The sequence below is a fragment of the Ochotona curzoniae genome, unplaced genomic scaffold, assembly GCF_017591425.1.
Source record: "Ochotona curzoniae isolate NIBS_2020 unplaced genomic scaffold, NIBS_Ocur_1.0 scaffold_4506, whole genome shotgun sequence".
Classification (NCBI taxonomy): domain Eukaryota; kingdom Metazoa; phylum Chordata; class Mammalia; order Lagomorpha; family Ochotonidae; genus Ochotona; species Ochotona curzoniae.
In genome coordinates, this window is record NW_024467119.1 from 45,771,343 (window position 1) to 45,798,310 (window position 26,968).

The 26,968-nt window shown below is 38.3% G+C and overlaps 1 protein-coding gene across 2 annotated transcripts in view; it reads left to right on the forward strand.

The window, feature by feature from the left end:
* PRSS12 (serine protease 12) overlaps positions 1-26,968 on the forward strand; it is a 66,578-nt gene that overhangs the window by 25,219 nt on the left and 14,391 nt on the right. For both annotated transcript variants that reach the window (XM_040967246.1, XM_040967247.1), the window contains 5 exons: positions 8,064-8,242; positions 9,301-9,442; positions 12,188-12,384; positions 15,871-16,012; positions 24,025-24,230. In XM_040967246.1, the coding sequence (XP_040823180.1) occupies positions 8,064-8,242; positions 9,301-9,442; positions 12,188-12,384; positions 15,871-16,012; positions 24,025-24,230 (866 nt within the window). The remainder of the gene's footprint in view (positions 1-8,063; positions 8,243-9,300; positions 9,443-12,187; positions 12,385-15,870; positions 16,013-24,024; positions 24,231-26,968) is intronic.

A 26,968-nucleotide genomic window follows, 5' to 3' on the forward strand; every position in this document is an offset into this window, starting at 1 on the left:
TGCCAGCATTGCAGGTGGCAGCTTCACCTGTTACACCACAACACTGGCCCAATATTAAAAAAAAAAATTATTAACAGCAAGTCTACATGTTTATGGACTTCAGTGTAAGGTTTCAATACTTGTATACGATATGTACTGATCAAATACAGGTGATCAGCATTTCTCCTTCTTTGATATCACTTTATAATAAGAACCTTAGGGTTCTTTAATGCTTCTTGTAATATTCTAATAGCTGTTGGGTCATAGCACCATGGCATAGTAGGCTAAGCTTCCATCTGTGGCACTGGTATCCTGTATCGTGCCAGTTCATGTCCAGGCTGAATCATTCTCCATCCAGCTTCTTGCTCATGGCCTGGGAAGGTAGCACGAGATGGCCCAAGTGTTTGGGCCACTTTACCCATGTCGGAGACCCAGAAGGTCCAGGGTCCTGGCTTCACATCAGGTCAACTTTAGCCATTACAGCCTTTTGGGGAGTGAACCAGTAGATGGAAGATCTTTCTTTATCTCTCCTTCTCTCCATGTAACTCTACCTTTCAAATAAAAATATAAATGTTTAAAAAAATTACAGTAGCTGTGTACCACTAGGGACCTATTCGCTCTGTGACTTGGTACCCATTACCCATGCTCTTTGTCCTCCCTCACTTCTAGCCTTTAGTAAGGACTAGGGCGATACTCTGCTCTTTCCCAGGCCGTTTGCAGGGATCTAGATTGAAAGTGGAGCAGCTTAAACTCCAAAACTCCAAACTGGGACTACAGATGATGGCTTAACTTGCTATGTCATGGTGCCAGCCCATACCTTTTTTTATTATTAGTTTTGCTTTTCATTGAAACATGATCATAATACCCTACTATCATTAATCACTAGGAGAGTCTTTGAGAATTGGCTGTTACGTATTGCAAAGACTTCTTCCAAACCACTGATTTACCTTTTCTTTCTGGCTGTGGTGTAGTCTCCCAGACAGTAGTTTTCAATTTGCATCTGGTTGAATTTAACCTTTCTTTCTTTTGGGTTTCCTCTATTGCTCAAGAAATCCTTTTACTTCCAAGGTTAGAAGACTATGATTATATTATTTTAGTTCAGTAATTTTTAAGTGTTCTTTCTTTTTTCCTCATCCCTTCATTTTCTTTGTCTTATATTTAGTTCTTTAGGTCATCTGGATTTAATTTTTGTTTCTGTTTGTTGTTGGTTCTCTTGTGTTGGCCCAAGTTTCTTCGTAGCACCTGACAGAGGCCCTATGTATTGTGTGCACTGACATCTTCCATAATAGATTTTTTTTCCACTGCTCATCTCAGGGCAAAGATCCAGGGATGCAGTTAATGTGCCTTCCTCTACAGTTTTTCTATCTGACTTCTCTGGGATGTGTGTTAATCATCTTGATTCCTTCAGTTCTCCTCTTTTGTTCTCTGACTCTCTTTGCTATTTTGACCTGTATGATGACATAGTCGGTATTATTTTTCCTGTGGGACCAGTGCAATCCACTGAGCTCAGTGAGTTCTTGCCGAGCTCAGCACATGCGCAGTTCACTGTTGTCCCCTGCGGTCTTAAACTCTGCCAGACTGTAAGAAATGGCGCCTGATGTGCCACTACTAGAGTACTTAATCGCATAGCTGTTGGGTCTGAGGGTTACTTGAACCTGTCTTGGGTGGAACCTGGTTGCTGGTGGAGTTTTGGTTGCCAGTGGAGTTCAGATAGCCATTCACTGAATGCCACTGGGGTATCAGTCACGGCAACACCGCACTGTTGTGTCTACTGCTTTCTTGTGTCTGTCAGGTACCCCTCTGCTGTTGTTCTGTCCTCTCCTATTTCCTGGAATGTGCCCTCTCTTCTTCACACTATATTATTCTTTGTCTAATATTCTAATATTCTTTGGCTAATATTCTTTGTCTGTTTAAATGTGTCCTTACCCTATTCTGCCATCTTGATTCTGATTCACTCTCTTGATGGCTACAACAGCAGGGGCTGGACCACACAGAAACCAGGAATTCCATTCAAGTCTCCTGCATTGGTTGCTGCCTCCCAGGCAGGTTAGCAGGAAGCTAGATTGTAATCATGGTAGCCAGAATTCCAGCCAGTGTTGCTGTAAGGGATGCAGGAGTTCCAAGTACTGACTATATCTGCTGTTCTACAATGCCTGCCCCTGTACAAAAAGGGTCTTATTTTAGTTCATTGCAATTTCTTCATTTAGTAAAATATTTTATACAAATTAAAATGCTTGAAAGTCTGTATCTGGTTATTTATGCTTCCACCAGAAGAATGCAGGCCTGAGTAGTGCAAGCCAGTGGTCTCTTTAGCTGTCACTTTGTAATCTGTGTAAAAATGGCACATGCATTTGTCCAGTGCCCAAATAGTCCATGAGTTACCTTAATAGTTCATGAATTACCTCCATATATATACACACACACATATAACCTTTAAAGTTACCACAAAATCAGTGAACAAAAGGCATTTATAGCACTAAAACCAAAATATTAAAGTTGCTTTTTTTTTTTTTAGTGTACTGTTCATTTATTCTGATAAAAGGAAGCTGAAAATCTCTGTGGCTACACTTGTGTTGTATTCCCCATGCTGATCTTAACTCCAGTCACTTAAGGGTTGCCTGCCCGTTGGAGTTTGTTATCCTGGGTTCTCACCATTCTTTTTATTTTATTTTTTAAAATTTATTTATTTTTTAATACCAGTATTATGTGACACAGTTTTATAGGTACTGCGATTCCCACCACCCCTCCCGAAAACCCTCTCCCCATGGTGGATTCCTCCACCTTGTTGCGTGACTTCAGTTCAAATTCAGTTGAGATACCTTCATTGCAAGCATACACCAAGCGTAGAGACCAGCATCTTATTGTCCAGATAAGTTCAACGGCTTTTTGGGGAGACCTTCTCTGGTCTGAAGGTAGAGCCAACAGAGTAAAAACCCAATGCTTCTCATTTTCTCAGCACCATTCTGTGTTTTAAGGAGTAGGGAAAACAGATGCTGGGGTACTTGCTGACATTACCTATCAGTGGTCTTTAAATCACTTGCTCTGCAGTAATAAAAATGTTATGCATCAACTATTGAGGACAAACCCCTTAACAGTGCTAAAAGAAAGGGAGTCAGCATTGATTAAACTCGTACTTGATGTAGGCTCAAGCTCCATGTCCCACAAGATCCTTGTTTATCATCCTCATGTTCAGATGGAGCTTGCTAGGACTAAATGGTTTTAGTAATTTCCCTAGGGTAGCCCCTCTTGCTGAAGGGAGAACCCAAAACTAAATACCATATCACCCCATCCCTGAACCCCAGTTTTTCCATATGTGGTTTTGCTTTCAGCAATTTCAGTTTTCTATGGTACAAAACTACTAAATGGCAAATTTACTATTTTAAATTGTCATTCTGAGTAGCATGGTAAAATCATGTGTGGTCTGACCGAGGCCTGAATCACCCTTTGTGCAGAGTTGTATAAGCTACCCAACCATTAGTCACCTAGAAGCTACCTCTGTTATCAGGTCTAGTATTGGGACATCATAGTATGACTACTAGCATCATCCTTCAGAGCTAGCCTAATGCCAGCTGCGTCACCATCACTGTGTAGTTCACCTCGCTTCATCTCATCCGGTAGGCTTGTATTATCTCACCTTATAGGAAGGAGAGCGGTAAGTACAATAAGATGATCTGTGAAACTGCAGTCATACAAGTTTTATTATAGTGTATTATTATGATTTTCTATTTCATTATTACCCGTTGTTTTAAATCTGCTACTGTGCCTAATTTGTTTTTTTTAATTATTATTTATTTTTGTTTTATGATACAGTTCTGTACGCTCTGGGATTTCCCATCTCCCTCCCCAAATACCCTCCACCATCTATTGATTTCTTCCCTAGTATTATAATTGATGGTCCTTCGTGAATAGTCATAAGTTCATCCATTCCACTTTTGAAGTGTTTCCCAACATTGTAGGCAGGGACAATGTTGGAGAGTCCACCATCCTATTGTCAGGGTATTTTCAGTGGTTTCATTGGGAGCCCATCTTTGGTCTGGATGCATGGAGATAAAATGCACTTTTTCTCCACATTTAGACATGGCAGTCTCTGCTACACTTCTGTTATACATCCCTTTAAATACAGAGTCAGTCCACAATGGGGAGAAAAACAGAAAATGTACATCAACATGAAGTTAAACAACATGCCACAGAATTACCAATGTGTCCCTAAAGTGATGAAAAAGAAAATTTAAAACCTCCTTGTAGAAATGACCCATGTGGTACTGAAGAAATGACAACAAAAACTAGAACATCGTTACCCATGAGATGTAGCAAAAACAGTTTTGGAAGGGACATATACAACCACAGGTGAACAAACAATCAAAACGTCTCTTATGGATGATCAATTGAATGTTCTGAATGTCTTAATTGAACTTTATCATAGGTGGCTATGAATATGGAAAAAAATAGAATAAATTACATCTGATAATATAAGAGATTTCAGGTATAAATAGGGGCTTAGGACATATTCTGCATGGAGAAAGGGGAATTATCATGATGAAGCTTTATACCTGGCTGTCATACTCTTCAGTACACATATGCACATTGAAATAACACAACACTTTATTTTTTTTAAATATTTGCTTATTTTTATTTAAAGACAGATTTTTTTTACAGAAAGAGAAGGTCTTCTATCCCCTGATTTACTCTCCAAGTGACTGCAATGTCCAGAAATGAGCCAATCCTAAGCTGGAAGGCCAGTAGTATCTTCTGGCTCTTCCACCTAGGTGCAGGGTTTCAGGAACTTGGGCTAACTTCTGCTGCCCTCCCAGGCCATAGTCAGAGAGTTGGATTAGAAGTGGAGTAGCTGAAACACAAACCGATATTGAATGCTGCGGTCACAAGGTAGAGGATTAGTATGCTGTACCACCATACCAGCCCTTCAACACTTTATGTTAAAATCCTGTAAGATCAGCACTTATTACTGCTTGCCAGAGGAGTAGAAATTATTTTCTGTTCAGTCATATTCAGAAAAGTATTTTGATAGTAGCATTTGTATTCGGAGACTTTAAAAAAGTTTATTTTTATTTGAAAGGCAAAGTTGCAGAGAGAGAAGTACAGACTAGGAGAGAACTTTCATTCTCCAAATGGCCACAACAGCTGGAGTTGATCTGATCTGAAGCCAGGAGCCAGCAGTTTCCTGGGTCTCCCATGTGGATGTAGGGGGTCCAAAGACTTGGGGCACCCTGCTCTGCCTTCCTGGCCAAAAGCAGAGAACTGGATTGAAAGTGGGACACCTAGGGCATGAACCACCGACCACATGGGATGCTGGTGCAGGTGGAAGCTTAGCCTGCTGTGCAAGAGCACAGTCCCCATGGAGTCTTTTATTGTGTTTTCTTCACAATTGTCTGGTATAACAGTCATTACCATTTGCTGGGACACACTGCTCAGAATCCACTTGCACTGCAAAAGCCAGGTAGTGATTCAGCAGTCTGGATTCTACATTTTAGGTCCACAGAAACATCCTGCTTAAGTGGAAAGTAAATCTGCTACTGCTTTCCTCAGCTCCCTTCACACCCTTTGCTGTGGTTGTTCCGTTATGCCTTCCTTTGCACACTCTCCCCTTGCACCTTAGATAAGGTCTGTCAGGTGACTTAAAGAAATGCTTCACTTGTAGCTTTTGGATGTTTGACTTTTAGACACTGGTTCTCTTAAAAGAATTTCTGGAATATCTCCTCTGATTTTGTAAAAACTTGTCATTTGGGGGCATTATAGACATTTAGCACACTTTTTTCTTTCAGTATATTTAAAAAATATTTATTTATTTGAAAGACTGTTGGAGAGAGAGAGAGAAAAAAATCAATTTTCTGTCTGTTGGTTCACTCCTACAAATGCCAAATTTGGGAACCTGGCCTTGCATCCATACCTCCAAATAGGTGTCAGGGACCCAAGTACTTGGGCCACATTCTGCTGCTTTCCAAAGCATTGAATCAGGGAGCTCGATTTGAAGCTGAGCAGCCAGAATTACAGCTGGAATGCATATGGGATGCAGGGATAATAGCCGGTGTTAACAGCTTAAGCTATTGGGTCACAATGCTGGACCCTCAGTATATTTTCATTATAATTTTTCAGGATAGTTATAATGTTATGAGAAAAGAGCTACTCAAATAATGCAAATAGATGCAGTGTCATCAAAAAGCAAACTAAAAATATAAATACTGAAGTCTAGCAATTAGATGGCTGAGATGGTCTAAACTTGAAGTGTTTGAAATCTTTGATCATTTTAACAGACAGTCATAGTGTTTATAGAAATCTGGGGTTCTATAATATGGTATCACTCTGAATTCTGGGGGAAGTACATATACTACAGATAAACTTGAATGAAAAAGATATTTTGATGAGAAATAGATTTGGCTGTTATTAAGGGAATTGAAAGTAACAGCAGCTAAAGCAGATTGTGACGGGAGTCTGTTTCTTAATGAAAGAGGTATCCAGCGTGACTGTGGCAGTTCCACAGTCATCCATTCTGTCCTGCTTAGTATGTTAACCTGTGACCTGAGACAGTGTCTCTGTCTCAAGCCTGCAGACAACAGGCAGGAAGAGGGAGTGGAACAAGGCCATGCCTTTCTTTTTTAAGATTTATTCATTTTTATTACAAAGTCAGATATATAGAGAGGAGGAAAAACAGAGAGGAAGCTCTTCCATCCATTTATTCACTCCCCAAGTGGCTGCAATGGCAGGAGCTATGCCGTTCCAAAGCCAGAAGCCAGGAGCCTCTTCTGGGTCTCCCATGCAGGTGTAAGGTCCCAAGGTTTTGGGCCATCCTCAACTGCTCTCCCAGACCACAAGAAGGGAGCTGGATGGGAAAAGGGGCTGCTGGGATTAGAATTAGCACCAATATGGGATCCTGGTGCGTTTAAGGCAATGATTTTAGCTGGTAGGCTACCATCCCGGGCACAGCCTTTTTTAAGATTTACTTATTATTTGTATTGAAATAAGAGATTTACAGAGAGAAGGGGAGACAGAAAGATCCTCCGTCTGCTGGTTCACTCCCCAAATGTCCACAAGGGCCAGGGCAGGGCAGATTCAAAGCTGATCCGATTCCAAAGCTTTGGGCCATCCTACACTGCTTTCCCAGGTCACAAACAGGTAGTTGGATGGAAAGTGGAGCAGCTGGGGCACAAAGCAGAAATCATATGGAATGCTGGTCTGTGCAAGGTGAGGATTTAGCCACTGAGCCATTGCATCTGGCCTGGAACAAAGCAATTTCCTAGAAGTTGTATGTGCCACCTATTTCTGCCTAAATACCACTCATAAATTAGCCATTTACAGGGGATGGAATTTTCATTTGGGAATGTTAAAAAAAAGCTCTGGTAATGGATAATAGTGATAGATGTATAATAACGTGATTGCATGGCTGGTGTTGTGGTGTAGCAGGTTAGCTGCCCACCAACAGTACCAGCATCCCATATGGGCAGAATCTGAGTTATTCCATTTCCGATTGTACTCCCTGTTTTTGTATCTGGGAAAGCAGTAGCATATGTTCCAAGTCCTCAGGTCCCTGGACCTGTGTGGGTGATGTGGTAGAGGCTCCTGGTTCCTGGCTTTGGGTCATCCTAGCCCTGGCTGTTGCAACTATTTTAGAAATGAACCAGTGGGTGGAAGTTCTCTCTATTTCTTTCTCCCTCTGTCACTTTGTCTTTCAAGTAAATAAAAAGATCTTTTAAAATGTGTAAATGCATTTGACGTGATATATGCCTTGAAATGATTAAAAGTGAAAAACCTTATGTCTGTTTCACAAAACACAACCTGATTAACTAGTAAAGTAGAGGCGGGGAAGATAGGAAATATTGTTTTTAATTTCAATACCATTGCTGTTCTGGAAATCTGAGCTCTAAAACTGGTGAAGGAAAAGAGGGACTGTAACAGATAATATGCAGCAGTTTTTGAAACATGTGCAATGCAGAAGATATGAAGAATGGCAACAGGTAAAGCAGTGCAGATATGTGGAGTCACTTGATAAGTGCAAATTTGAAAATATGATTTTCCGGGCAACCAACTAATGCAGTGTAATCAAGAATTCCTGTTTTCTTTTGTTTATCCAGTGGCATTGCCAAAGCATGGAATAAGGCGTATTTTGGGGAAGGATCTGGCCCAATCATGTTGGATGAAGTACGCTGCACTGGAAATGAGCTTTCTATTGAACAATGTCCAAAAAGATCCTGGGGAGAGCATAACTGTGGCCATAAGGAAGATGCTGGGGTGTCCTGTACTCCTCTGACAGGTGAGGCTCTCATCCTATTAATGCAGTAAGTCCTGCCAGGCCTCCTTTGGACTTGCTTCATCTGCCTATGTACTCAGTCTGAACAGTTTTGTCCAATGAACACACAGGAAAAATCCTCCAAATAAAACAAAAGCAATCTAACACAAATTGTTATTAAATGTTACCTCTTCAACCATAGATATTTCTTTATGTTCATATTTCAGACTACACAATCTTGTGAGTATAGGTCAGAAAATGTGTCAGTGTTGATACACATAATACTCAGTAATCAGAATTTGTATGCAGTGATAAATTTCAAATATTGGGTGTTATACCTTTAGTCCATTCATCTATCCAACAGGCTTGAATATTACAATGTGCTTGTACTAGGTACAATGGTACTGGTGCAATTTTAAAAAATGGTTAAATGAACCAAGTTGCCTTTTTTATACTCGATGTTGAGACTATTCCTGGTTGCAGCATACCTATCTTGATAGGATATGCCAAATGTTAGGAGAAGGGTATGTCTGAGAGCATAGGACATAGATGCTTGGGTGTGGAAGAAGGAAGTGGATCCCAAATCTGTTGTTCTTATGGTTAAAGAGAATTCAGAGAAAAACAATTCTGTTTCAGTATCTTTTTTAACCAAAATCAAAAGAACAGCTTCTTAAGACTTACAAAATACTGCATGTATATCTCTTTATTGACAGACTTCTATAATAGGCTGCTGATTTTATCAGCAGAGCAACATGGCTATGTATAATATAGATCACTAGATTTTAAGCTGAAGAACTTCATCTTCCTGAGCATTCATTCTCTGCTCTTGGAATTGTAGCAAAATGTATTGTTCTGCCCAAAAATAGGAAGAAAAAGAAAAAGTATTTTATTAGGACAGATATGTATTATGTCAAACTTCAAGAACAATGCAATGACTTTAGTTCACTGAACAGAGTTATGAATTCAACAGAAAGCCTAGAGAGAAGTCTGAATATGGTGATATTTGCCATGAAATGAAAATATTTTTCACCTTGTTTTGCGAGTGGATCTACTTTAGTCTTTGGGTCTCCTTTTTATTACAGATGGCATCATCAGGCTTGCAGGTGGAAAAAGTAACCAAGAGGGTCGCCTGGAAGTGTATTACAGGGCACAGTGGGGAACTGTCTGTGATGATGGCTGGACTGAGCTGAATACATACGTGGTGTGTCGGCAGCTGGGATTTAAGTAAGGGTTATTGATATGAGGAAGATAAATGACACATTAAATCATTCAATGCTCTAATGTCTGATTCCTACTTATAATTTCTATAATATGAAAAATACATGTTCTCTAATCTACTTCCCTCCCTTCCTATCTATGGAAATATAATTTTAAAATGTCATTTTCGGTAAAAATGAGTTACCATCTCTCTCACTCTCTCTCTCTCTTTTTGAGCTCATCTATCTGTTCTGCTGCCACTCTTCTTGAATAATTGGTTGACATCAGTGTGACTTCTAGGTGCTTTTGTGTCTTGTCAAGACTTTTGAATGCTTGATTTTATGCTGATGCATCACTTCTATTGGATGCTGTTTAGTTTTGACATCACTGTGTCTAAATATGTGGAGAAGTACAGTGTCAAATAGTTTCGTAGTACATTACTCTTGTTTTCAGAATGTAGTGATAATTATCACTTTTATTCGAGAAAAATGGCCCTCTTGTCATGAGATGACCTTTAAAACTCGCCTTTGACCTCACTCACTTGAAAGCTGAGTATCACACTTGGAATAATATATTGCTTGTCACATACAAAATGCATTCAGAGTAGGAGTTTCAATTGGCTGAAGTAACTGCAAATGTGCCTTCGAGCTAACTGTTGGAATGAGGCCCATGAATACCCATTCTTTCTGTTTTAGTAATTTTCTCATCCTTGAAAAAGTTGGGAAAATTAGCTCATTTCAGGTTCAGATAGAGCTACTTCCAAGCATTCACGAAACTTTAAATATATTCCACCATGTAAACTAACTAAATTAATAATTAAATATATATTTCAAAATTTATAAAAATAAAAGTTTGGAAAAGAAAATGGAAGCTATAATTCTATCCATTCTTGAACCGTCATTTAAGCAATTTTTGTATAGACCTTTGTATCAGTTCTGATAGAGTACATATGATTTTTCTGTCTTTACTTTTTATAATTTTAATGGTAATAATATACCCTTTAAATGTTTACATGCTAAAAGTTACTTAATATTTAGGTTGATTTTTTTCCAGTTTTAAATAATCTTATAAGGATACCAAGGAACGTGATTGCTTTATATTTTGAGTTTTCTTAGGTAGAGCACTTAAAATTTTGGTGACAAGGGGCATAACATAACAAATAGCTAAATAATTATTGACAGTGAATAAGAATTGCTTGATAAATGTCAAAGGTTAATTTGTTAGATTAATAAGAGTACCACTTTCTCATGGAGATCCATAAACCTATTTATTCTTTATTTTCACATTGTTTTCTATTAATGAAAACAGTTGAATGATACTGGTTGTTTGTATTTTAATTTATTACTATTCACCAGTACATTTTCCATGAAGTTTTTTTGCATATACTGAATTTCTAGGCTTACTGAACCTCAAAATATTTTATATAACTTGTTAGATGTTCTAAAGAATTGTGCTAGAAGGTTGTATAAGATATGCTGCATTTAATTTACAGAGCAATACTTGAAAAAATATTCTCTGGAATGAGAAAAAGGGCCATGTTTGTGTTTCTTTTATACTCTTCAAATGAAATGACTTCCTGTTACATAGTTGATACAGAGCGTGATCTGATTGATGTCCTATTTTGGAAAGTAGATTAGGCTGAAAGTGATACCAGTTTAGATTATAGGTTAATTACTTTTCTAGCTTAGTTTTGGTTAGTTAGCAAATAGCAGGAGAAAGCCTAATTTTTAATTAACAGTTAAGTATTAATAGCATAAAAGTTACATTGCTTGAGTTTATTAAATGTTCATGTTAAACATATTTAATATAATGGCCCTGGAAAACAATTGGGAAAATTCATTGCAAACAGAAAGACTTCCTTACCTCTTAGGCATTACAATAATAAGGCATCCGGTAAAGGAGAAAATTAATGTAAAATTTATGACCAATAGTGAATTTTGTAGATTCTTAGAAACAAAAGACACATTAAGGCTATTTAAGCTTGGTGATTTCTGGAGATTTGGATTTTATGGAACTAAAGAAAAACTGAGGATGAAAGAAAAAGTTTAAAAATTACCAAGTTTTGAATTTTATAATTTTAAAATGTCTTTTTCTACTGCATATGTATTTCTATAGTATCTATTCTACAGCATATGTATATATTTGATATAATATATATATAATAAAGTCAATTGGAACATAAAATAGTATGATTTTATGCACATTTATATAACTTGTCTTTTACAAAATTTTATAAAGCTCAAAATTAAATATACAAAAAATTAAATATACATTCTTACACAATTCATGGGTTTTATCATTCTGATGTTAATGGGGGCTGAAATACAAATTTCATGCAGGGTTGGGCATTATGTTAGGAAAAAAATCACTAAGCTAATACACACTTTCCGTTTTGGAGATGATGCTAGACTAGAGAGGCCTAGAGAAGATGAGCAAGTCAGGAAACCCACCCTTGCAGGTATTGTCAGCTACTGGTTCAGTGTTGCTTCTATGGTCAGGAGTTTGAGATATCTTTTTGCCTACATTCTCTCTGATTGGTAGGTTAAGTTGAACACAAAACACAAGACTGAATGTGAAAATGGGATTATAACTCATTACTTACTCAAGCAGCCATAAGTTGTTTAGGTGATCAAAACCCGTGACCGGAGCACATACAGCTCTATATTGGCAAAGCAGGAAAAAGAACAAATAAATACTTAGCCTCTGAAGTCATGACAGTTAGGGAGTCCTCTGCTGTGTGGTTCATGGTAACAGTTTATTTTGTCATCACAGATACGGCAAACAAGTTTCTGCAAACCATTTGGAAGTAAGTGCGGGGCCCATATGGTTGGACGATGTGAGCTGCTCGGGAAAGGAAAGCAGCCTGCTTCAGTGCTCCAGGAGGCAGTGGGGGAGACACGACTGCGGCCACCGGGAAGATGTGGCTATCGCCTGCTACCCTGGCAGCGATGGACACAGACTGGCCCTGGGTGAGGACCGGTCACAGCGCTAGGGTTGCATAATGCAGTATCCTGTACCTCCAGCCGCTGGCTCTGAGTGTGAAGTGTTTCTCATGCTTGGTGTTTTGGTTTCCCATATTTCTTGAATTTTTAGTCATTCTTTTTTTGTTGTTTTTTCTTTTGATTTCTTCAGTGCCATGCAGAAGCATCGTTTTCTTCAAGATTTTCCATTTTCTTTTTCATCACTTCAGTGACACGTTGGTCATTTTGTAGCATGTTGTTTAACTTCATGTTAATGTACATTTTCTGTTTTTCTCTATGTTGAGGACTGTGTTTTCTAGCTCTGTATTTAAGGGGATGTGTAACAGAGGTGTGGCAGAGACTGACATGCCCAGATGTGGAGACATAGTGCAGTATGCTTCTCTGCATTCAGACCAAAGATGGACTTTCAGTCATTCTTATAACTTTGAGTCTTTCTACCAACATTATAAAATTTATGTCCCTGAAGCTGTTTTTCTTTGCGTGGAAACCTAACTCCCTCTAAAAATATTTATAATCACATATATCTGAAAGAGGAAAGAAGCTACATGATCTACTTCCTACTCTGTAGCACCTAGTCTGACCTTCATTTACCTTGAGTATAAAGCAGCTATTTGAAAAAAGATTTTTAAAGAAAGAAAAAGAATATTCCTCTTCCTCTTTTGTCTCATGATTTATTTCTTCTTAGTTCATCATTGGTAGCCATCTACCCATTCTTTGCTTTTCCTGGTTTCTCAGGAACCTCTGAATCATTGGAGTTTTCTAAGACATGCCATTGTTCTAGAAACCCAGTTGTGATTCTCTATTTACAAGTTTTTTCAGATTTGTAGTTTGATAAATAACCAGCTCTCCAGCTGTCTTTAAATACATATAGATTCTCTTGTAAGCAAACAGCAACCTAACATACTTTCCAGATTCTTCAGGTCTGACAAGGAGGAGGATAGAATAAGAAGTATGAATGAAAAATATTAAAGGGGATTGTTCAGAAGACTTGCCAGAATACTATCAGAGCTGGATTATTTTTGTGCATGCCTTTGTGTGTGTGTGTAAATAGATACATGACCTTTACTTTTTAACCTCAGGACTGAATCATCCCCTCTTACATTCTGCTGCTTTCAGACCATAAAGCTGAAATCTTAACTTTACAAACTAAGAAAAGCTGTTGAATTCTTTACTGTTAATAATTTTGCATGCTTTACAAAAATACTCCTTTTTCCTGTTATCTTCCTAAAGAAGATGGTATCCCAGGATTACATGATAAATGGTTTCTAGCCTCTGTTTGCTAGAAATGGGTTCTTTTGGCCCCAGATAACCTTGGTTTCGATTGTGGGGTGGTCATGTAGTCATGCCCCATCAGGACATGATGAAATACTGGCTAAGTTTTTTTTGTTTTTTTTTTTTTTGTTTGTTTGGGTTTTTTTTTTTTTTGTAGTTCAGAGATATAATTTTTTTTGACATTCTTAATAAGATTTTATTTTGACATTCTTTACATAGTTAATTAGGGTAAGAAGGTTCAAGGGTTACAGGAAAGTGGATAATACTAGTATGTTTTCCATATTGTTACCTTCATGTTTAAAGGGGGTTATTAAGGGAGAAGGCCCACCCAATTTCCCACCCTCCCCAGGTCCCGGATGTAGGGTATGCTCTGAGGTTCTTGCTCAAGTGGTTTTGATATTGCAACAGTTATGAATTGCTGTCAATCTTGCCACTCCAAGCACTATGAGGTCTTTGAAAAATCCACTGATTGACATAGCCCGTCATAGCTGAGATGGTTGGTTGACCTGTTCTGTCTTCTCTCTTTTCTTCGTTAGGGTTCTGAGTCTAGCATTTAGATTAGGAAGATCTCCAAAGAAACTTCTTGTATGTGCTAACAAGTACAGGGCCTGGCACCGTCCATCGCTCCAATCAGCTGGTGGTTGCAATTGCTGGGTTGGTTCTGTTTTCACTCCCGACTTCCACTGGAACCAATGGGTGTTGCAGTCCAGCCTGTTTCTGCCCAGCACATACTTGGCCCTCACATAAACCAGTGGGAGCTGCAGCCTAGTTGCAGCGACCCACAATAACCCCCACCAGGCCCGCCCCCTACCCTGGTTTGCCAAAATACTGGCTAAGTTTTTTGAAGGCTTGGATTGTTAAATACGTCATAGGGCTAAGACAGCTAGTCATTTTAGTTTCCAAGAAAATCTTCCTGATTCTGGAATTTTAGATGTCCTTCTTAAAAATTTAAAAAGCTGTAGATGATAATTATTAATAAAATATGTGGTCATCATTATTATGAATCTTGGTTCTAATTTCAGGTCTATTAACTAAGTAATTTGTCTGAAGAACATTATGTCTGAGTCAAATATCCTTTTGGGGTAGAATTATAGTACCATTTATTCATTAAAGTACATCATGCTTTCTCACCAAGTAGAAGAAATTGTGTATTTAAAAGAGAAGTTTAGCAAAATAGCACAGGAATGTTACAAACAATAGCATTTAATAAATAATGGAGATGTTTAAGTTCTTTGGCATTGCAATAAGCTGTTGAGCTATTGTTATTTTCAGTTATTTGAAGGATAACTTCTGTGAATAAAAACTCTTCAAAATTAGTTATGCTCAGCAGACACTTCATATATTTGGCTATGTGGGGGTGAAATGGTTAAAAGTAATACTACAAGTAAAATTAAGCTTCATAAGAATGTAGTTATTCCCTAGGGGAGTTGGGGGAAAAATCTGGGATGCTAATACATGTTGTTTCTTATATTAATATTATATTAATTTGTAGCATTAAGTCTTAGCAGAGATTTTTATCATAGTGAAGTTGTCTCTTACTCACTTTTACCATACAAACCTAGGTTTTATTTTCATTTACATTAGATTGTTATCTTTTTTTTTCTAGAAAAGAGCTATTTTGAAAAATAATGTATCAGTGTTACAAGAACAACTACTGGAAATCAATGTGAGATACATAATTAGAGATACTTTATACCCATAGGATTATTTAGTTTTCCTGAATCTTTATTTATTTAAGATTTTACAAATAAAACAGACTAGATATTATTATTACTGTCCTAGCAAAAATAACTTAAATGGCAAGATGGTGTGGATAGAATAGCTCTTGCTGTCTAATTTGCCCTTAAGAATTGAAAACTCAGGGTCCATCATTGTGGTGTAAAAGGTTAAGCTTCTCTTGCTCTCTCTCTGTAACTGTGCCTTTCAAAATAAATGAAGTGTTGTGTTTTTTTTTAAATGGACTAAAAATCCATGATATGCCAGGCACAGTTCTAGTTACTGGGGCTTACAGACTGTGGCAAGGTGACCACTCTGACTTCAAGAGTTCAAAACTTGTTACACAGTATCTAAAAGTCCTACAGATATCTCCTGTCTTTTCTCTCTCTCTCTGGATTGCTCAACTCATTTGTATTTTACAAAGTCTCTCATATTTTGGTATTTGGTTGCTTATTTTGACTTCCTAACCTTTTTGAATTGTGACAGGTTTTCCTATCAGACTGATGGATGGAGAAAATAAGAAAGAAGGGCGAGTGGAGGTTTTCATCGGTGGCCAGTGGGGAACAATTTGTGATGACGGATGGACTGATAAGGATGCCACTGTGATCTGTCGACAGCTTGGCTACAAGTAAAGAACACTTAGGTTTTGTGTGTGTGTGTGTGGCGAGGGGATGGGGTATTTACTGAATATTTTTTTTACTCTTGCCATAAATTAGTTCTTTCTTAGCTAAAATCAGGTTCTAAGATTTAAAAATACTGTCAGCAAGCAGATTTGATTCTGAATTACAAAGCAATAGAGTTTATTCAAATTTTTCCACCTTCCCACATGTGCATTGTCAAAGAAAAATGTAGCTTTTTGTATAATCATGAAGTAGTCGGATGATTTTGACTTTGCATAATGCTTTCTCCCTCAGCACATGGTGTTAACTTTTTTTTTCTCCAATAATTTAGCCTTTTCCCAAAATTAATTAATCAATTTGTCAGGAAGAAAGCTCCCCTCTGTTGGTGCACACTCCACTGCTCCCCGTGGTCTACAGGAAGGTGCAGTGAGGACCCACAGCTGGGAATTGAATCCACGTACTCCAGCATGAAGAGTGGGCTACTTAACCACTGGTTAAGCTGTCATTCTAAACACTGTAACCTTGTAATGGATTCTACAGTTGAAATTATAGTGGGTTTTCATTCATCTTGGTAAAAATGCCTGAATTCCCATGTTTTAAGCATTATACACAAGTCAACTTACCGAAATAATCTATGTTTATAGATGAATGAATAAGGAACATGCACATGCAGAAATGAGATTCAGCCCTCAAAAAAGTAGGGAAGACTTGTCATATGTCGTGACATGGGCATGCACTGCGGGCATCATGCTAAGGGAAAGAAGTGGGTCATCTAAGGACTTGGCTTACAGAAGAAGGAGGATTTTTTCAGAGATGATAGAAATGTTAAGTACCTTGGTTCTGGTGATGGTATCACAGAAGGAAGCTTATGTCCATTGTATAAAGATTTTTTCTATCAATTATGCCTCAATAAACCTTTAAAAAGTTTTACTTTAGATGGGAAACACAATATAGATTAGGTGAACGAAATTTACAGTGACTTTCAATGATATTTCCGTAAAAACTAGGAAGAAAAACTTCAGCTGGTGCCCTGATACAGTGGGTTAAGTCACTTACTGTAGCACCTGCGTCCCGTGTGGGAGCCAGTACCTGGTCCAGTTGTTCCACGCCCATTCCAGCTTCCTTCTCATGTACCTGGGACAACAGTGGCAGATGGCCCAAGTCCCTGCTACCCACATAGGAGACCCAGAGAAGCTTGGTTCCTTGTGGCTATTTGGGGTATGAGACAGCAGATGAAAGATTTTTTTGTGTCTCACTATTTCTTTCTGTTTCTTTGCCATTACAGTAAGTAATATTATTTTAAAAAGCATCTGGGAGTTCTGCTTTATAATTGCTTTTAAATAAAATCTTTTAATAAGTAATGTTGTAATTTAATATAGTCTAAAATGAATAATCCATTCAGTATCTGGGTAAACTACAATTTCTTATCCAATAGTATTCAAAAGACTCATTTAGCTATCTGATCAGTATAAATGTATTTAAATGTTTTTGTCATGCTCTCTTAGGGGAAATGGAATGTGAGATAAGACAAAAAAATACATAATTTGAAACAGAATGTGAATAGAACAAGGGAACTTTTTCCCATGTTTATTTTGAATCAGGAAAAAATCTTTAATAATGTAGTTATTTGTAGAAGGGAACCCAGAAAACTGTTAAAAGGCATGATCTTATTAATAAGTAGCTCAGAGATCCTGTTCCAAAGTCAGCTAAACCTGTGTGAGGATTAGTCATAGTATGAGAAAACATTTTCATAATGGGAAAAGAAGAAATGAGGTAATAAAAGCAGGAAACATGAGTGCTAACTAATGTAGGTTTGTTTACGGTGAGCAAAAATGCAGAAGGCATCTTTTTAATGAAGTATTACATGATGTCTGGCAAAGTCTATCATGTGAGCATGTTGTTTTTAGAGGCATGGTAGCAAATGTATTGAGAATAAATAGCTGTGCTAGAAATTCTACTGTCTGTGTGACTCTGTCAGCCTATGATTCAATTTGGCATTGTTCTTCGACTACATATTTATTACAGCATATGCCTTGAAAGAAATTTTAAAATAGATTGCCTCTTGTTTTCTAAAAGATTTAAAATTAGATATACATCATTTCTACCTTATATTTCAACAACTGGAAATGATTTATTGTCTGGCACATTTGCATATGCATTTAAAAATAAAACAGGGAAAAATGCATTGGAGGACATTGGATTCAGCCCATCAGGATGTCCATATTCCATATTGGAGCACCAGTCAAGTCTCTGCTGTTTTGCTCCCTGTCCACCTTCCTAATGATGATGTAGTGTATGATGACTCAAGTGCTTGGACCATCTACTTGGGAGATCTGGGTAGAGTTCCTGGCTCCTGGCTCAGCTGGCATTTGAAAGGGGAAAGCAGCAATTGGAAGATCTTTCTCTCTCTCCCACTGTCTTTTGTTCTGTCTTTCAAGTAGAGATAAATCAATAACTTAAGCATTAGTTATATCACTTTGCCACTTTTTAAGTTATATACAATATAAGTGTAATGATTCATGCTTCCCTGCTATCAAATTTAAAAATGCTTAATCAAAAATCATCCATTTTGGGTTAAAAATTGTTTCTTTCTCTCTAAAAAATTGCATTTAAGATTTCCTGTCTCTGGAGAATCTTAATATAATTATGTTTTTAAAAAGTGTGTGGTCATGCATTTGAGCCAGTGATTAAGAGGCTGTTTTGGATGCTTCCTTCCCAACATCTAATATATATATTATAATAATGTATATATTATTATATATGCATGCACTGTGGGCATCATGCTAAGGGAAAGAAGTGAGTCATCAAAGGACTTAGCTTACAGAAGATATATTAATAATATAGATAATAGTAACATATATTATATATATTAGAAGATAGTAATATATATTATATAATGTAATGCATATTATATATTATATTATACATTATAATAATTATATTAATGAAAATGCCTTTGATCATGCATTATTAGTTAAAACATCTGTTTGTTGATATATATTTGAAATAGTTGGTTGGTTGCTAAGAAATCATCCTTTTGATTTATTTATTAAGTGTATTTCTGTTTTCTGTACCTGGTTCTATCTACCATGTACTTTAAACTATTTATTGTTCCTTGTTATCTGTTCTTTGTGTAACCTCCTGGGTTTTATTTCAAAGATTCAGTTTCATTTACCTAACTGAAAGGAAGAGTATCAGAGGTGGGAGAGACAGAGATCTGCTACCAATGGCTCTCTACTCAAATGGATGCAACAGCCGGAGCTTAACCTGACTGGATCCAGGGGTCTAGAGCATCATCCTGGTCTCTCAATTGGTGGCAGGGGCTCATACACTTGTACCATTCTCCACTGCCTTCTTAGGTGCATTCGCAGGGAGCTAAGAAAAAAGAAAACTTTGGGTTGCAATCCGCATTGTGTTAGGGACAACATTGGTGTTGAAAGCAGGAGCTTAACTTACTGAGCCCAAATCACTTAAAGCCAGTATGTAGAATTATTTTACGATCAGTTGCTCTTGTGTGATGACTAAACTAAAAACTACAACACTACATTCTTTCCTAATTACCAAGTCATTCTGATCACAAAAATGTTATGGTGTGTTTAGTGGTTATTTGCAAAAATATCATCACTGGGGCCAGTGTGGTAGCCTACTATCTAAAGTCCTTGCCTGGGTACTGGTTTGTGTCCTGGGAGTCCCGCTTCACATTCAGCTCCCTGCTTGTGACCTGGGAAAACAGTCGAGCATGGCCCAAAGCCTTGGGATCCTGCACCCATGTGGGAGACCTGGAAAAGACTCCGGGCTCCTGACTTTAGATCAGTGCAACTCTGGCCATTATGGCCACTTAGGGAGTGAATCAACTGATGGAAGATCTTCCTCTTTGTCTATCCTCCTCTCTGTGTACCTAATAAAAATAAATAAATCTTAAAAGAAAAAAAGTTATCATCACCTAGAGGTCCTGGAATAATATTAAAGTATTTTTCTCTGGTGAAAGATATTGTAGATTTATTTTATAATTAATTAAAGCATAATTAGGCTATTTGTAAAACTCATCTTTCCTAGAATTATGATTTTGACTTAAATTTTTAAAAAGCTTTTTAAGATCAGAATTTTCCCTCATTTTATTATTTAACTGGGAAATATACATATATGTAAGACTATATATGGTACCTGTAACTTTTTGTATTGTTTTTATTGGAAAGGCAGATTTTTAGAGTGGAAGGACAGACAATCAGAAGCCAGGAGTCAGAAGCTTTTTCCAGGTCTCCCACACGGATGCAGGGTCTGAAGACATTGGTCCATCCTCCACTCATTTCCCAGCTCAGAAGTTGGGTGCTGGATAGGAAATGGAGCAGCCAGGACTAGAACAAGCACCCACGTGGGATCCTGGTAAGGGGGAGGATGAGCTAATTGAATGATTACACCAGGCTGAAGTATCTGTTTTTGTTTGTTTGTTTGTTTTCAGATTTATTTATTTTTCCTGGAAAGACAGGTTTACAGAGAGAGGGAAAAACAGAGAAAAAGATCTTCTGTTGCTGGTTCACTCCCCAGGTGGGCACAATGACTGGCGCTTAGCCAATCCAAAGCCAGAAGCCAGCAGCTTCTTTTGGGTCTATCATGGGATTGCAGGGTCCCAGTGATTTTGGCCATCTTCCACTGCTTTCCCAGGCTGGGAAGTGGAGCAGCCAGGACTTTAGCTGGCATCCACATGGAATCGCATCACTTGAAAATAGAGGATTAGCTAATTGAGACTTCGTGCCAAACCCAAATACCCCTGTTCCTAAGAGTGACAGTGAAACAAGTATATCATATCCCTTTTGGCTGTGTCAGCTGTGCAGGCTACAGCTCCTGAATAGCATCCCCAGACTTGTGCTGTACTGTCTTTAGAGCCCTACAGATTTTCCCTATAGATTTTCTATACCTTTAATGTCTTTTTTGTGCCAGCCCTACCCTGTCTATACCATCACCTAGAGATAAGCTCTGTTGCATTTTGCATAATTTTATATCAGATCATAAATTTAGTTTGGCAAATTTGTATTTGTAAGTTGGCAGCTATCCTTCAGGTCATCTTAGTTCCTTGACAGCTTTTTTTTCTTCATTATGATTCTTCAGGTTCAGCTCTGATGCAAGTTGCTGTAGCTCATTCGAATTCATTTTGCCTTATAGTCCTGTCACATAAATATCCAGCTTACATTAACTTATCCTTTTGAGCTGGGTCATTTACATCAGTCTAAATCTATTTCTTATTGCTATTGCTGAGTAGCCCAGAAAGCTGAATGTGAAAGGTTGAAGCTGATTGGAACCTGGGAGACAGAGAGATTTGATTTGGTGAAGGCCCACTTGCTGATGGGATTGTGCAGCTTAAAGACAGTGTACAGCATCACATGGCTAAAGGAGGCATCAAGGACATGGAGCCCATCTTTGAGATGGTCTGTTAACCCATTAATTTGTTAACCGATGAATACATTGATGCATTCAGTACAGGCTGCCTACCACCTGGCACTTCTTAAAAGTTTCTTTATTTAATATTGTACAGTGGGAATTAAGTTGCAGCATGAGCTTTGGCATGAACATTTCAGCCATAGTAATATTTCTAATTTTGCTATTGAAAATTGGACTTTCATAAACCTTTTTATTTTTATGCCTTTCTCCTGGTACAGGTGCACAGGATTTTTGAGGGAATATGAATGTGATTAGAAGCAGAATATGTAGCTTGTAGGGCATTTGCATTCAACTTTGTCAAGGGATTTGTGATTGCCTTCCCAAGTGGCTACCCTGATTTATGCCCTGAATATCCGATAATTGTCAGTTTTCCATTTATGCCCATGTGGTGGGTGGCTAGTGTTCCATCGTCTTATCCTCAGTTACTTATGTGATTCAGCATGTTTTCAGTTGTTTATTGTCCACTGACACTTTTCTATCAAATTATATTTACTTCTTTTTCTTAGTTTCCAGATGATTTCCTGAAGATTGTGAGAGAGAGAGAGAGTGTGTGTGTGTGTGTGTGTGTGCGTGTGTGTGTGTGTGCGCTATTGTAAGAAATGCAACCATCATTTGAATTTATCTTCACTTTCCTTTGGTAAAGTGGAATATTAATTTAATTTCTGTTGAATTTGTCTGTGATTTATTCATTTGAAAGGTAGAGTAATGGAGAAACAGATGTATCTGTCATCTGCTGTTTACTCCCCACATGGCCATAATGACTGAGGCTGGGCCCGGCTGCCACCCTGGGGTTCAGGGACCCAGTAATGCAGCCATTTTTTCATAGCTTTTACAAGTATACTAGCAGGGAACTGGATTGGAAGCAGCTGGGACTTAGAACCACTTCTGGAATTCTGACATTATAGCTGACAGCTTAGCCTGCTTCATCATAATGCTGACCCTGTCTCTTGCATGTTTTGTTTATTACATTTTTCCCTAACAAGGTATGAAAAACTGGTTTCCTATGACTCCAAGGTAAGCCTTGCATAATCATATCTTCAATTTATCCTAAATTGAATGTTCTTTTCTCTGCTGTTTCTCTCCTTCAATAGTCAGCGCTGAGCTAGACTATAGCTGGAACGCAAGTACTTACTTCATCTGGGTCTTCCAGTGAGTGACAGATGCAGAACGACTTGGGACATTTTCTACTGCTTTCCCAGGCATGTTAGCAGGGAGCTGGACTGGAAGTAGGGCAGTTGAGACTTGAGCCTGTGGCCTACTGGGATGCCAGTGCTACTGCAGGTGGTGGCTTTACTCACTATGTCTCAATACCAGCCCCAGGAATTGAATTTTTAATAGGGTATTAGTTCAAAATATTTCATTAAACTTGTTCCATTTCTTTATTTTTTGGAAAGATAATGTGTTACTTAACAACAACAACAAAAAATGCAATATACCACATGTAACCCTGGGTTCTATTTGTGATTCTTGATTTTTTCTTTCTTATTAAAAATTGTACTTTTTGCCTTTAAAAATATGTAGCGATTTATTTAGTTAGTTATTTTGAAAATCGAAGTCAAATAAAAAGGGGAGAGAGAGAGAAAGAGACTTTGCATTTTCTGGCTTCTATCCAAATGGCTGCAATGGGCAAAGGTAGCCCAGGCAAAACCAGGAGCCAGGAGCTTTGCTTGGGTTTCCCACGTGGTTTGCAGTGGCTCAGGTACTTGGGCCATCTTCCACTACTTTCCCAGGTGCATTAGCAGGAGGTTGGAGCAGAAGTGGAGCAGCCCCGACTTGAACCAGTGCCCAACCAGGATACTCTTGTTTCAGGCAGCTGCTTTACTTGCTGTGTTACAATACTGGCTCCTGTACATTTTGCTTTTAAAGGAGGAAGATAATTAAATTTTAGCTTCTTAGGTAATTATTTAATCTCAGAATTTTCTTGGCAATATTATGTTAATTTTAATGTAGTATTGTTCTCAAAGGGCATGGGGTTTTGAAGTAATTTGTTTTCCATTTTGAAACTAGTGTGTAAGACCACGTGATATTTTTTTGTGCATCTTATTAAATGTGATTTTTCTTAGCAGAGGCTAAATTTTGGGCGATTGCCGCAATAAAGTCACTGTGGGATGTGACAGTGTGAGGGATAGAATGGGGGCAATCATGAAGTAAACTGTTTCCAGGAAATGCGAGTGTAAAAGTTAAAGCAGAGGGGCTGGTACGATAGTCTAGTGGCTGGAGTCCTCCCCTGGCCCACACCAGGATCCCATATGGGCACTGGTTCTAATCCTGGCAGCCACACTTCCCATCCAGCTTCCTGCTTGTGGCCTGGGAAAGTGGTCAAGAATGACCCAAAGCCTCGGGACCCTGCACCCACTTGGGAGCTCCAGTCTCCTGGCTTCAGATTGGCTCAGCTCCAGCTGTTGTGTCCGCTTGGGGAGTGAATCAACAGATGGAAGATCTTCCTTTTTGTCTCTCCTCCTCTCTGTCTGTCTGACTTTGCAATAACAGTAAGTAAATCTTTAAAAAAGTTAAAGTAGAAAGTAATTTGTGAGTCTGTTGTGATTGATGTATCTGCCCATCCTTAAGAGTGCTCTGTTTCCAGGGGGCCTGCAAGAGCCAGGACTATGGCTTATTTTGGGGAAGGAAAAGGACCCATACACGTGGATAATGTGAAGTGCACAGGAAATGAGAGGTCACTTGCTGACTGTATCAAACAGGATATTGGAAAACATAATTGCCGCCACAGTGAAGATGCGGGAGTTATTTGTGATTATTTTAGCAAGAAAGCATCAAGTAACAGTAATATAGGTAAGTGACTTTCTAGGGCCCTACATAATTCAGAGATGATTAATTCCATTCATTACTACAAATTGTACTTCGGTAACACAAATCCCATGCAACAGACTGCTTATAGTCCCTTGTTCTTTGTGTTACTATCTGCCAGTCGCTCTTGGGAATTTTGCCTAGGTGGGGCTTAAAGGGAGATTAAGAATCAGGGGTAACTGGATATACAAAACCTCTAGCTTCTGGGGTTATTCTCCCAAATTAGAAAAAAAAATCAAAACCTTTATAAATCCCCTAAAAACAATTATCAGAAAGGCAGAGAGGTGGGAAAAGAGAAACAGGGGAGAGATCTTTTCCCGTGCAAATCCCCACAGCAGAATGGGGCTGGACCAGGCTAAAACCAGGAGCCAGAAACTCAGTCCGGTCTTTCCCAAGGGTGTTAATGATGCAAGTCCGTGAGCCATCACCTGCTGCCTCCCAGAATGGACATTTGCAGGAAACTGGACTTGGTGCAGCACTGGAGGATGAACCCAGTACAGTAGCATCTTAACTTCTGCACTGAACACCCACACTGGTACTCCTCTTTTTTACTTTCTCAGGCAGTTCTTCATCGTGTCTTCTTTCTACATAATAAAACAATCACATTTCTTGATACCCTTGAAATTTCAGAAGCAAATTAAAATATTGAGATGAATCAGAAATGCAAATGCACTTCTATAGTCTTTTCACCAAAAGGAATATATTTTAATTCTGTTTTCTATAAGCCTTTTGGTCTTTATTCAGTACGTTTTAAAATAATCACAGAACATTGAAACTATAGTAGTACAGTATTATTATTTTTTAAAGATTTATTTATTTATTAGGAAGTCAGATATACAGAGAGAAGGAGAGACAGAGAGAAAGGTCTTCCATCCTTTGGTTCACTCCCCAAGTAGCCACAATGGCTGGAGCTGAGCCAAACCGAAGCCAAGAGACAGGAGCTTATTCCTGGTCTCTTACATGGGTGCAGGTTCCCAAGGCAAATGGCCATCCTCAACTGTTTTCCTAAACTACAAGCACGGAGCTGGAAGGAAAGTGGAGCAGCCAGGACCTTGATACATACAAGGTGGACTTCAGCCACTAGCCTACTGCACCAGGCTCATAATATTCTTTTTTTTTTAAGATTTATTTATTTTTGTTGGAAACTCAGATATACAGAAAGAGGAGGAGGAAAGACAGAGGAAGATATTGCATCCCCTGATTAACTCCCCAAGTGGCCATAATGACCGAAGCTGAGCCAATATGAAGCCAGGAGCATCTTCTAGGTCTCCCACACAGGTGCATGGTCCCAAAGCTTTGGGCCTTCCTTGACTGTTTTTCCAGGCCACAAGCAGGGGCTGGATGGGAAGTGGAGCTGCCAGGATTAGACCTGGTACCCATATGGGATCCCAGCATATGCAAGGCGAGGACTTACCTGCTAGGCGATTTCACCGGGCCCGCCCACAATATTCTTAAATATTGGTTTGACAAAGGCATAAATCAAAGTTTTATAAAGCTATGTTTACAGCGATACTTCTTTTTTTTTTAACTATCATATGTAAGGGAAAATAGGCAGCATTTGTTTCTCTGTATCTGGCTTATCTCACTCAACATGATATTCTATAATGGCATCCATTTTGACACAACTGGTAGGATTTCATTCCTTCAAATAGATGAATAATATTGCGTTGTGTAAATCTCCTTTTCTTTATCTAATGATAGATGCCTTGTTTGACTGTGAACACTACTGTTATAAGCAGGGCGGTACAGGTGTCTCTTTGATACAATGTGTTCATGTCTTTTGTTATACCCAGCAGTGAGATTTCTGGATCATATGTCAAGTCTACTTCTAGTTTTATAATAACTATGCTGTCTTCCATACTGGTTGCCATGGTTGACATTTGTACCAATAGTGTGTAAGTGTTCCCATTTCTCCAAGCTTACTAAAGCTATAAATAACTGGGATTATTTAAAAATGGAGTTAAAACACAAAATTTATTTCTTATCCATTTTATTCTCAGAAATTTAGAAATTTAAGATAATCTTTTAATATAGTGCCAAAAATAGATATTTTATTCTTAAATATGGTTTTTGAAAGCTCTGGGTATATTTCATTTTTATGAAGCAAATACACCTTCAAATGAGTGAATGCAAGTTAGAATTAGCTATTTTGGAGAAATGTGCTCATACATTTTATGAAAATAACAATCAACTAAAAGAACTATCTGCATTAAAAATTCATAGTTTAATATATTGAATTTTCTTAAAATCAGGTGTGTTTATATTTAAGCATTATGTTTTACTAACAGTTAACTGCTAAAACAGAATCGTGAATGAAGTAGTTATTGTTAATGTGATTCTTCATTGCCTGAGAGGCTTTTGTATGTGGACAGAATACTTATAAAACTTTATGCTTTATGTTCTTTTTAAAAATGTTTTTACTTATTTTTATAGGAAAGGTGGATTTACAGGAGAAGGAGAGACAGAGAAGATCTTCCAACTGATGGTTCGCTCCACAATTGGTCGCAATGGCTGGAGTTGAAGTGACCCAAAGCCAGGAGTCAGGAGCCTCCTCCGAGTCTCCCATGTGGTTGCAGGGTCGCAAGGCTTTGGGCCGTCCCTGACTGCTTTCCCAGGTCACAAGCAGGAAGCTGGATGGAAGTGGAACAGCCAAGCCACGGACATGCACCCATAGGGGATCCTAGCATTTTAAGGGAACAGTTAGTCAGTTGAGCCATTGCATT